The 12,349-nt window shown below is 39.8% G+C and overlaps 1 protein-coding gene across 3 annotated transcripts in view; it reads right to left on the minus strand.

Moving 5' to 3' along the window:
- The window catches only part of bcas3 (BCAS3 microtubule associated cell migration factor), a 372,855-nt gene that overhangs the window by 232,715 nt on the left and 127,791 nt on the right, over positions 1–12,349 (minus strand). For all 3 annotated transcript variants that reach the window (XM_084350099.1, XM_084350098.1, XM_084350100.1), the window contains 3 exons: positions 7,647–7,747; positions 559–755; positions 215–312 (listed from right to left, as the gene is read on the minus strand). In XM_084350099.1, coding sequence (XP_084206225.1) covers positions 215–312; positions 559–755; positions 7,647–7,747 — 396 coding nt within the window. The remainder of the gene's footprint in view (positions 1–214; positions 313–558; positions 756–7,646; positions 7,748–12,349) is intronic.

Raw genomic sequence — 12,349 nt, forward strand, 5'->3', positions numbered from 1 at the left:
AACTACAAGGATTAATCAAAGAGTGGAACAGGCTCAAATGATGAGCTTGATGGAACACAGTTTAACCAACAACTTTAGACAATGAAAGACTTCAGTACTGTGGATGTAGTGGAATGAACTACATCTGAATGAAACACCTAGTAGAACGATGAAATGGAAGAACCGAAGTTGCATCACAGAGCAGAAGAGGAAAGATTCAAATGAAGTTTCCTACCTGATCCTGCATCCATGATGTTGGACTGCCCTCTACGATCTGGCACCAGCCGCGACGAGCTGGGCATGCTGACTGGTTCAGAACGCACCGGCTGGATCCTGCACATGTACAGTATGAGAACAGTGTTACATACACAAAGAGAACTCACTTACAGCAACATCTAAGGGATCTAAGGAAGCCACAGGGACATCATAAAAAATAGGAGTGACCACTTTCTCTTAGGCTTAGACACGAATGTGTATGTATCATTTTGCAAACCCCCTTTCTCGATTTAGAGTGATAAAATAGTGCTTTTTTCCTCCATCAAAATCTGAAGTGAATTTAACTACATAATTTCAAGGTACCTGAGGCTGTGTAGATCCAGGTCGTCTGTGTCAAAGTCCAAAAGGGGCTGCTGAACATCAGTGGGGCCCTGGGACTGAAGGACTGAGGATGAGGAGGAGATGACTGTCGTCTGGCCTGAAGGGTGAATGGTCTTAAATTGAAACTGGGGGCCCATCCACAAGCGCCGATGGGGCCCTGTATGGGTCACAATCTCCACCTGAGAATATATAGGTGACGGTAGGTGAGGAGAGGAATCATTTATAGTCTTCTTAACAACGCCAAATCTGTGAAGCACTCTCAGGGCTCTCGCTTTGAGTTTCTTGAAATGGTGCTTTGCAGCATAAAAATAAAAAAATGAAAGAATATAAGTTAGAGGATAGATTGGAATGCAAGGGCAGCAAGAATTATTTTTGCACCGAAACGCGAAACTGCCTGCTTGTATTGTGGTTCAGCAAGGATGACATGGTTACAAATATTGAAAACCTTGTGTGTACGTTGTCTGAAACTATAGGCTATTTGTGCCTGCTCCATACAGATAGATGCATTTTGAGACTGGGTTCAGAGAACTACTGTGTATGACAGCAGAGGAGAGAGGGAGAAAGGAGAGCAGTGTCTGCTCTCATTGGTTGTAGCGCCTTCCTGGCTTCCTGACCCTTCTGTGACTCAGCCAGATATTTGTCCTGCTAGACATCCCGCGGACGTCGGCAACATGGCGGCAAGCTGTCCACAAGCTGCTGGATTGCATCTTTAGACAGTTCACGCATACTGATTGTCGTTCACGGAGGCACACCCAGATCTGCCTCTGATCTGGGGCTTTTTGTTGGCAATCTGAAGTACAACTCAGGGTGGCGGGAATGTAATTTGTTTTGAACTGTAAGTATTTGGTCATACTAGCTTATATTACACTAGCTTTTATAACCCGATGCAATCTCTTATTAAACTTCTCTCTCATCAGTTTTCCTGAAAAAATTAAGTGTGTATCAGAATCTAGCACATCACTGGCTATTAGCAATTTAAACTTTCATGATTTTAATCAAGTAAATCAACAATTACTTTGTGAGCACACAAAGAAAAGTCACCAAAGCTCTCTGCAAAAGTCCTTTTTCCAATTCTTCAGTTTTAACATCTGTGCTCTAAAATCTTTCACAATTGCTGTTTTTCCATTACATCTGCTGGCCTGGCTCTACTTGGTTTGACTCGGCGCAGAGTTTTGCATTTCCATTAAAACTGGGCTACCTGCTTGAAGGTGTGAATTAAGGCAATGACGCGCTTGTCCCAATCCCTGCAGTAATCTCGAAGAATCACTTTTTTTTTTTAACTCCGCTAATTCAGTTACAAACACTTTTCATTTACCTTAACTTCTTCATAATAAAAGCCCCCTGTAATTTAGTCATTCAAAAGCTTTTATTATGAAGCAACACTACAGGAAATGTTGTGTTTTCACCAGCAGTAACTGAACGTGATGCCTGAAACAGCTGAAAGTGAACACGATGAAACAGTAAAACACAGAAGATGTTTGACAGTAAAACAGGAAGAGAGAAACTAAAGAGATTCAGTTAGAAGCTACAAAAGTATTGAAAGCTGAACACACTGACTTTTAACAACGTATTTATCTCAGGTTTCCTGCACAGAACAGAGCTGTGTATCGATTTGAGGGGGAGACAGATGCAGTAAAACTGGTGATGGAAAAACAAATCAGCGTGACTCGGTTTAATTCGGCACGGCCAAAAGCACTAGTGGAAAAATGGCAAATGTTCACCCCTGTCTGTCCTGCTGTTATTAAAAAACATCAGAGCTAACCGTAGCCCAGTAACTTGCCCATAGACTTTGTTGAGCTGTGATTTTTTGCCAGCTGAGGTCTTCAGCCTGTGGGCAATGAGGTTTGTTAAAGGCCACTAAAAAAACAGGAATAGTGGCTGAACAACAATATTAGATTGCTTTTCAAAAAACCATTATCTGGACATATGAAGTCAGTCACATGAAATACCTTAATTTCTGGTCACTACTGGACTGACCAACCGAACGACTAACAGACCAACTTTGCCATCCAAAAAAAAATCTGTATCACTCTTCAAGTATATCCAAACTCCTCTAATAATCCGTCAGCAGTTAGTAAAGGACAGAGTCCTGGTAGCTTCCCTGAAGAGTTGTCATCAGTGGATTTGACATGGTGGTTTTGCGACAGACTATGCACCAATACTCTCACCCCAAGCAGTACTCCGATGAACTCAGTTACATGACATCCAACTAAAAGCTTGCACTACTCTGCACCACTAAAAGTTTGACGATGATGTCAGAACTCGTCAAGGTCTTGTGTGTCGGGAGGTCTGGCGGCGTGACGGGAAGCCTCCCCGAGGGTTAATAGAAGTGCGACACTAGCAGCAGCATGGCAGTGAGGCTGAGGTGAGGCCTACTGGGAGAATAAGATGGTGCTGGCATGGCAGGCGGTCCATGGGCGCCTGAGATGAGTGGCACTAATGCTGGCTGAAAGTAGGATAGGAGAGGCTACGGAGAGGGTGACTCATAAACATCGGACTATTACTGCCTCCTCCATTCTCCATCTCCTCTTTGCCTTGAATTTACTTACTAACCAACCTCCTGCCTCAGACTCCACTTGCTCTCCCACACTAACTCTGACTTTTCAACTCCCTGCAGCACTTAGCACGCCTCTTGGTGTCTCACTGTTCACATTTCTTTCTCTTTACTTTGCGTGTTTGTCTCTCACCTCAGCCAAGATCTCAGCTCACAGTCTCGCTCCACTCTGGCTGCCAGGTGCCAACATCTCAGACACGAGTGAGAGCTTACTCTCCCTGAATTCTTGTGTGTCCGTGTAAACACACATATATGCATGCATGATTATACATATAGGTGGTCTGTCACAGCTGCGTAAATTAGGCCACAGAAGTATGGAGGAGGATTGTCACCTACTGTGTGTGTGTGTGTGTGTGTGTGTGTGTGTGTGTGTGTGAGCTCTGCCAGTTAAACACCATCAATGTCAAGCCCAGCTGCAGAGCTGAACAGCTGCCAGTGTGCTCTCTTTGCAGTGGGATGGAAGGTCCAGATGTTGCAGTCCAGTGTCAAACCCTAACCCCCTTCCCTTCCCATCTTGCCGGACAGAGCCGATGGCATGTTGGTCAGACTTGTCCTTATAGCCTATACCCTGTCTAGACGGGGCACCAAACTAGATTAAGCTAAAGAATGGGCCACATTAATCCACATTAAGTGAAAATGTACAGTGAGTACTAAGCCTCAGTATGCTTCAAACAAATTGGGTTGTACAATGTGTCATCAAACAAGTCTACAGACAAAAATGTATAGCCTTTCTGAAAAGATTTCATATCTTAGTTGTAACTGGAATAAAAAAACTGATAAAAAAGGTTTATTATTCTGAGGTATTATTTATTAAACCATCAGTACAGTTTCTGTTTTTGTAAGTAGTATATAAGGACTACAAACTTCATCTCCTTTTACAACCTTATTGCAAAACAAAGATATATATTTGTTAAAATAAATGAATCTTGAATTGTATGTAAAGCTCTGTGTACAGGGTGCCTAAATATGCCTATTTAATGTTTACTGCCACTGGCTGGTAAAATTTACTGGCCAAAATATTTTTTTTCGACTGGCCATAAAACCCTAACCTTCTTTTACACATACTTACACTGCGCTGCCCATTTGCTTTTAGGTTTATCTATGAAGCAACGCCATGCCACATACATGCATACACTCTTTGGGTAAAGCACAGAATTCTCCCCTATGTGGTCTCGCAAGTGGTTATGGATCACCCCCAACTCGGGGACGTTTGGTCTCAGGGGGCCCAAACCTCTTTTTTCGGACACGTGTCTGACGACATTATGTAAATGCAAAATTTAAGATACTAGAATTGCATAGATAGTCGCACAAGCACGAGCACAAATCAATGGCTAGTAGCAAAATAAGACTCTGGAGCTTGCTGCCATTCTGATTTAATAATATAAGCTGGAAGTATCCTGAAATCAATGGGTAGTAGCAAAATAAGACTCTTGAGCTCACTGCCATTCTGATTTAAAAATATCACCCACAACATCATGTCTGAGAACACAAACACTTGCTCTCCAGATGCAGTGGAATGTATCAGTCTCACTGCAAACACAGTTTAACAGTAGGCTTTATCAGAGGAAATACCACAAGCTCACCGCGGACTGAAGTAATGTATTAGGTTTTAGATCAGTGACTAATCATTTAACAATGATTAGATTATTTAATAAACTGATATTCCACAATACTTAGCATGATGGTGATGGTGATCAGTAGTGATGGTGGACAGGGAGTGTCAATCAAAGAATTGCGATACAATTATTGATGCTTACAGGGTTGTTGCAAAGCATAACATGGCCAATCAACTTATGTGTTGTAGCAATGGGAGTTTGTAGTGAAGTAGGCCAATTTCAGCAACCCATAATGGCAGGTGACCTAATTTTTTTTTTGTTTGCCTATGAAGATTTTTAGTCAGATTTGGTGAGTGGCAATTTCAGACCCTGTATGTGCCCAACTTATTTATGTCTGTTATCTTGGGTATATTGGTTTTCACCCCTCACTGATGGTTGGTTGGTTTGTTTCTTTGTCAGTAGGATTCAGTGTTTCCCCTGGGATTATAGCAGCAGAGATGTGTGAAAGCGCAAAATAATATATTAGTTTCTAAAGTTTTAAGAAAGGCGTCCACTCCTCTCCGTGATATGCTCTAATCACAGGTGTGTTAATTGACCTAGATATGAAGCGCCCAAAGCGCAAAATCATACAGGCCTGCCGTTAGAGATGAAACACAGCCGAAGTCAATGAGTTTTTGAATGGGCGGTTGCTTAAATGCCTGAAATAAGGTCTGTGGTTACCACAGGCTTATCCTATTTACATGTTTTGTCCTGCGACATAAAATACATCCTTAAATGTCCCAAAATTCAATTAGAAAGCACTTATGTGTCTTAAAAATGGCAGTTGTTTCTAAATAAACCACAGAGTCTTATCTATTCACTAGTCCGTCATTATAGGCGGACTTTACAGGCAATGACTGTTTCTAGCCTAACATTAGCTTTTACTTCTACTGGTGTTTGCCACAGAGCTTAGTTTTGGCGATAATCCAAAATCCAAAGCAGGCAAAATGCCTGCTGATAATCTAAAGGCCATTGATATGATATAATGAATTACACAAGGCAGTGCTTTGCCTCTAATTCAACACAGCCTATACATATTTAGCATTTCTTATTCCACAAAGCTAATGTTCCTGATATGCCCCAGTTTTTTTCCACAAATTTTGGTGGGACTGCAATAACAAATCAACAAACTACACTGCATTACTGATCTACAAACCCATCTTTAATTTTGGTTGAGTCCTTTTATCCTTAATTCATTGATAGTCTGAAATTTTCCATACAAGCTTCTTCTTCATCATCTTTGGTACATCCTAAGGCTTGTAGCAGTACAGTTACATCTCCAACCACTGACAAATGCATAAATACCAGTGCTTTGACAGGATGTCACCAAAATTCTGGGTTAGTGCAATGGATAGTTTTGCTCCTGGCAAACTATCATGGCAGATATGAACCAGGGTTTCTGCAAGCTAAATGGGGTGCATTTTAACCAATCAATTATGTATGCAGTGGAATTATTGATGGTGAAAATGTAGTGGGTTACCTGCCGACACCGGAGCTGAGCGCATTGAGGGTTAACCAAGCTGAAAGATGAGGGAATGTGTAGTGCATTTTTCCGATGTCTTCTTGACCAAAATACTTTGAACATTTGAGCACAATTTAAGATGGCGTTTGTGATTCGGAAGAACCCACAAAGTAAGTTCTGCTATTTGGCTGAGCAAGAAGATTTACAATCAAATTACTACACATGCAAATATATATAGACAGGATCATGTAAAAGTACATTAAATTGAAGACTGAATCTATGTGGTGACAAATCAGATATCAACCATTGTAGAGTGAATTCTTAATTCTACATCAATTTAATATATCAATTTTATATCAAAAAGAATACTTTTCTCTCGGCATGGGAGGATGGCATGTCCACACGACAATCCAATTGTGTCCTCCCAAAGTAGATGGGATTTAGGAGAATTGTTAACAATTTTGCCAAATCAGGGTCAAAATCCAGATGAGATGAGGCTGTAAAATCCTCAAATAATGCAGTTTATTACCCCACTTGGGGGTAGTGGAGCAAACCTAAATCAAATAATTTGTGTTGTATCATCTGATGAAATTGGTAAGGCTAATATGTTAGCAAACAGTTGTCTAATTACACGTCCAGCACCATAAGCATTCATTTGGAGCTATGTTTGTGTCAGACTAACAAGTTCAATATTCACTCTACTTTCTATTTGTTTTGGTCTCCACCCAATCTTCAGGGAAGCTAAATAATCATCTCCTACAAACTCTTACAGGTTTAAACCAAAGTTAGTGCAATTATACATATGGGTTTTTCTTTTGTTTGTTTTTCACACAGGTAAGCCCACTTAAATTAGGCAATTGACTCATATCTACGGTGGCCCTGAGAGCTCACAGCACTGCAACTTAAGAAAACACATACAAAAAGACAAAACACAAGCAAATTAAGAAAACATCTTCATCAATTTGACAACACATGCGCAGCATTTAGAAAATGCGCTGCAAAGACCACAACACAACACATTAGAAAAAAGTGATGCAGGTGATGACGTACCTGTCATCGGTCTATTTGCAGCGGGTTTTTCTAATGTGTTGTGTTGTGGTCTTTGCAGCGCGTTTTCTAAATGCTGCGCATGTGTTGTCAAATTGATGAAGATGTTTTCTTTTAATGTGTTGTGTTGTGATCTTTGCAGCGCGTTTTCTAAATGCTGCGCATGTGTTGTCAAATTGATGAAGATGTTTTCTAAATTTGCTTGTGTTTTGTCTTTTTGCATGTGTTTTCTTAAGTTGCAGTGCTGTGAGCTCTCAGGGTCACCGTAGATATCCTATTGCCATCTCAATTCTTTCTAATCTCTGTTGAGATGTGCTACACTGGGTATGATCTGTGGTAATGTCAATCACCTGTCTGCCTGTCACAGACTAACTTAATGTTACTGTAATGTTGGGTAAGGTAAAGGTCTGACCTGAGAGAGCCACTCCTCATCCTCCTGGCCACTGTGGTCAGACGCCAGGCTGTCTGATGACTCGTGACGCGTGATTGGGCCTGGGCTTCCTGGGGGCATTGCTGAGAGAACACACACACACACACACACACACACACACACACACACACACACACACACACACAGGTTATATGTTGTTAAAACCAATTGTGACATTTGATATATTGAAGATGAAGCTAATAGCTGGAGCTAATATTTTGTGTCAATGTCCAATGTCATCATAGTTAAGCCAGAAATATCTCTAAAATTCAAGTATTCAGTGTTTCCTATGTAACATATGAAAAGTGTTAATGCCTAAAACATAAAATATGACTGAAACACCTATCAGAGAGGATGTCAGTAAGTCAAAGATGAGTGATTATGTAAAGCTTGGATGATAACATTTTGGCATTAAACATTCACATAAATCAGCTGTGAAGGAAAATGATTAATGACAACTAGTTTATTGAAGTGTTAGAGTCATTAGGGATTGACTGAGATGGTCTTTGACAGCCAATACATGTAGTGCACATCTTTCATGACTTGACAAGAACTAATTCTAAACGTCTGGCATATATGAGAGTCTTATTTTGTGAGATCGAAAGCAGATAAATAAAATATGTAAATGTTTTCGTATTTTGGCTCATATGGGTATATGGATGCGTTCCACTGTGTTTGAAAAATAATGTGTACAGAAAGAGTGTGTGTCTTTTTCAGTATTATTAATTATTATTATTATTGACTTGTTGTTTTTCCTTTCTAGTTTTTAAAATATGTAATTTTTCTGGTGCCTTCCGGGAACCCCTCTACTTTAATAAAGACTGAAGCTTGAAAGTACAATGTCCGCTAAAGTTGAGCCTTAATGTTTAGTTAAAAAACAATAATAAACCATATTTGAAGAAACCACCTGGTTGATATTATTTTTTTTCTCATAGTATGATTAATATTGCTGTGTCTCCACGTATCCAGTGTCGCTCCATGATATCCAAGAGGGAACACGTGCCATAATTCACTAGCTAACAGGACTCTGTAGTCTGTAGAATCCAAGTGTGGTTTACCTGTAATGTGCATCAACAACCAAATTACATTAATGTAAGTAAAGACTGAGAACACGGCTATGAACACAAGTTTGCTGAAAATCTGATCGACTAGACCCTCTGAAACCATTCATCCCCAAAATACTCACCTGACAACTTTTCAAAAGCACTGGATGCCAAAGTCTGATGTGGAACAAGTTTTGTCAACAAAATAGGTATTGTCCAGAGCATTAATATTGTATATCTCTTGTACTGTTATCACTGACTTAAGTAACAATAATGCGCAATTATAGATGAGTAAGGACAGAAGAGCACTATTTTCCATATAAAATGATTGCAAAAGAATTAACTTATATTAATGAAAATAATTAATCTGTCATTAATCAGCCTTTATCTGACCTTGCTATATTCATGAATGAGTTTACAATTAATTCCCTGAATGTGCCTGAACAGCCAAACCAAAGTACCGATGATGTATGATTCAAAACCTGTTCAAGATTGGGAAATATTTTTCTCCTGACTCCAATCATGTAATTAAGAGCAAAAGCAAAATAAGATACAGTCCACAGGATGGAGGGGGTCCTCTTTAAAATGCACACTGCAGCATTCCACACATGTCATAAAAATTATCCAAAATAACACAGATGAATATGAATTCCCCTTAAAATAAGTGCACTGGTGTAATTAATCTTCAAAATGTAACTCTAAGAAAATATTTATATAGTTAAATTAAAATCCTTGATAAAGTAAATTTAGTTGTTTATACTGACAAAAACTGCCCTTTGATAGGTAGATGTCGCTCAAGGATGCAAGTCCTATTTGTTTAAAAATTAAAAAAAAAAACACATTTGCAGTGATTTTATGGGGGGAAATGTAAAAAAATTTCAAAATGACCAGAAACAGAGGTCCACACTTGGTCAGTACACAAATATAGTCCAATGTTGGCAATGTTGGAGTGTGTGTGTGTGATAAAGAGATAGAGAGAAAGTGACAGAGAGACCAAAAACAGATGGGGCTTTTGGAGGCTTGAATAAGCAGGCGTGGAGAATGAGGCCTTATGTGTAGAATCAGTCCTTTCGCTGTCTCCAACCTCAGGGATGGGGTGTGTTTAACACAGGATGGCTAATAAACTTGTCAAGTGCACATCTCAGAGGTGCTCCTGTCTTCATCCTTACACATACTCACACACTTACACACGTGCCAGGTGTTCATACAACCACGATGGAGGTCGTTACCAATGTCACATCAACCCCCAGTGCACCACGAAACACACATGCCCTTTATGAAGTATGAGATTTGGACAGTTCTTACCCCTGCTTCTGAGGTAGTGCTCGCTGTATGTAAAATTGTGTTTGGGAAAAAAAAGGATGTGTTTGGGAGGAATGGGTAGTTGGAGTGAGCTGCCACCATGGCTGAACAAACAGAGAAAGAAGCGCCATCTACAGAAACTTTAACTGCATCAACAGAATACCAAGAGACATAGAGAAAACTGCATTGGATAAAGTATAAACAAACACCGCTGTGTATTCACCATCTAGAAGTGTTGTTATGTTACTTGTAGACAATTGAGTGCAAGAGAAGTGTGACTTGTGAACATACGATACATATAGATATGTGAAGAAATACAGAGAAGAAAGTTATAAAGTTATAAAATATTTCCCAAACAATGCCCTAAATCAAATCTGATTATACAAATATATCATTGTCCTAAATTTGGTGTCAGATTTTTGAAGGTTGATTCATCCAATTTTAAAAAAACATTACTTACCCATAAAAGTATCTAATCTAGTTTGTCTTTCTCTGAGATTTATGTCTCCACCCCACAAACAAAGAACAGAAATGTAGAATGAATAAATAGGATAGAATCAGTTTTTGGTCATCCCAGCATTAAAAACAGACATTTAATGTTCAACAGCGAAATCACAGGGACTATTTTCTTTTGACGGATGGACATGCTTGTGTTAATTTTTTTACATGTAAATTTTCAGTCCAGTGAGCTTCACCAAAATATCACATTCATCTCCATGGATCAGAGTGGAGGCAGATAAATGACAGGGACATATGCATTTAATACCTCTACAAATACAACCAAAACTATCTGAATGGCAAGATACCAGTACTTAGTGAACTATGTTTTGTTATTTTTGGTAATTTGGGTGGAAGGACTCTTCAGAGACTCACAGATACCTTGCAAGGGGAATGTGAGCTAGGGCTAAGAGAGAGCAAGGCAGAGAAGGGCTCTCATGTTGTAAGATGGAAGAGAGAAGAACAAAGCCTATGTTGTGTTACTTATTAAAATCACGACTCCCCTATTTCCTACCACTGCCTTCACTCCCACTGCCCCTCCCCAGCCCCCCTTTTTCTCTCCCTCTCTTGCCTTGCTCTCTGACCCTTGGGGCCAATAGCTGTTCCCTAATTAATTATTGATGTTCTGAAGCAGTCGTTGGACTGGCTGGATCAGGTTTCCAGTGGGGGGGCTTTCAATGGCCAGTCACAGCCGGGCTCCGGTGTGGGGAGCTAGTGGTCATCCCCACGGGTCAAGCAAAGAAACAACCTTCCCCTGTGTGTTTGTGTGTGTGTACACACGCATGTTAGTGTGTCTGTTAGTGTGCATGTCAGGAGCCAGACTGACCAAGGCAGTTACAGTCATATCTAACCATCTTAGTGTCCGACTAGGCCAGCCACTCGGCCTTCGCCTTTTACAACACTCATTACAGGCTCTTAAGAGATGGAGCATCAAGGCAATTTCACGGACAGCAAATTTTTTAAGTGCAAACTTATTGCACCACTTTCAAGAAAGGAGTCTGAATGTAAGGCTATAGGCACAGTAGATATGAGAATGTTATTGATCGATTTCAGGAAAAATCTGAATAAGCATGAACATGTTGTCATTACTTCCTCATTACTGAGAAAGGATGTGCATCAATTTTATGATAATCATCTACTGCAGACAAATGTGCAAAATAGAGGCTGATAAATATATCTGTTGGCCGATAATCAGCCGAAATCAGTGCATGTTATCAAATACGTGCCAATATGAAACTTTTATCATAAAGATTATAAATGTATAATTATTAAATTCCCAGTAAAATGTACTGTCTCAGTGCACTGATGTAATTTTAGACAATAGAGTTTATTGTTAAACTGTAAAATATCCTGCCTCCATTCGACCTCTTGTCACACGTGTTTGATAATCACGTTTGAGAGATCGTTGCACAGAAATGTGTGTTGTCCCCAAAGTCCCCAAAAATCGAGTACCAGTCAGGCTGTAGTTTAAAACGTAGGACTGACATTAAGAGATTTTGCTAAAATGAACTGAACGTTTCAATCACATGCCAGAATGCCTTTGTGGCTCCAATTATGCATTTTTGGCATAAACAAAAAAATGATGACTCTCAGCCTTTTGCAGGCCAAACATACCATCACTATCTTATGGAAAATATAGTTAAGCCATTCAGATTGAAAACTGCACTGCATTAAAAACAGCAAGGAGTTGTATTGATGGAGGTGGGGAAAAGATGACATACAGGCAGACCTGAGTCTCAGATCCATGAATTTGAAGGCTTATCCAATGCACAACAATTTTAAATATTATGAGACAGGATTAGTACAACTGTGGAAAGTTTGTATCTTTCATTGTGCTGAGCT

The sequence above is a fragment of the Pagrus pagrus genome (genome assembly GCF_965226575.1).
Source record: "Pagrus pagrus genome assembly, chromosome: 4".
NCBI classification, from domain to species: domain Eukaryota; kingdom Metazoa; phylum Chordata; class Actinopteri; order Spariformes; family Sparidae; genus Pagrus; species Pagrus pagrus.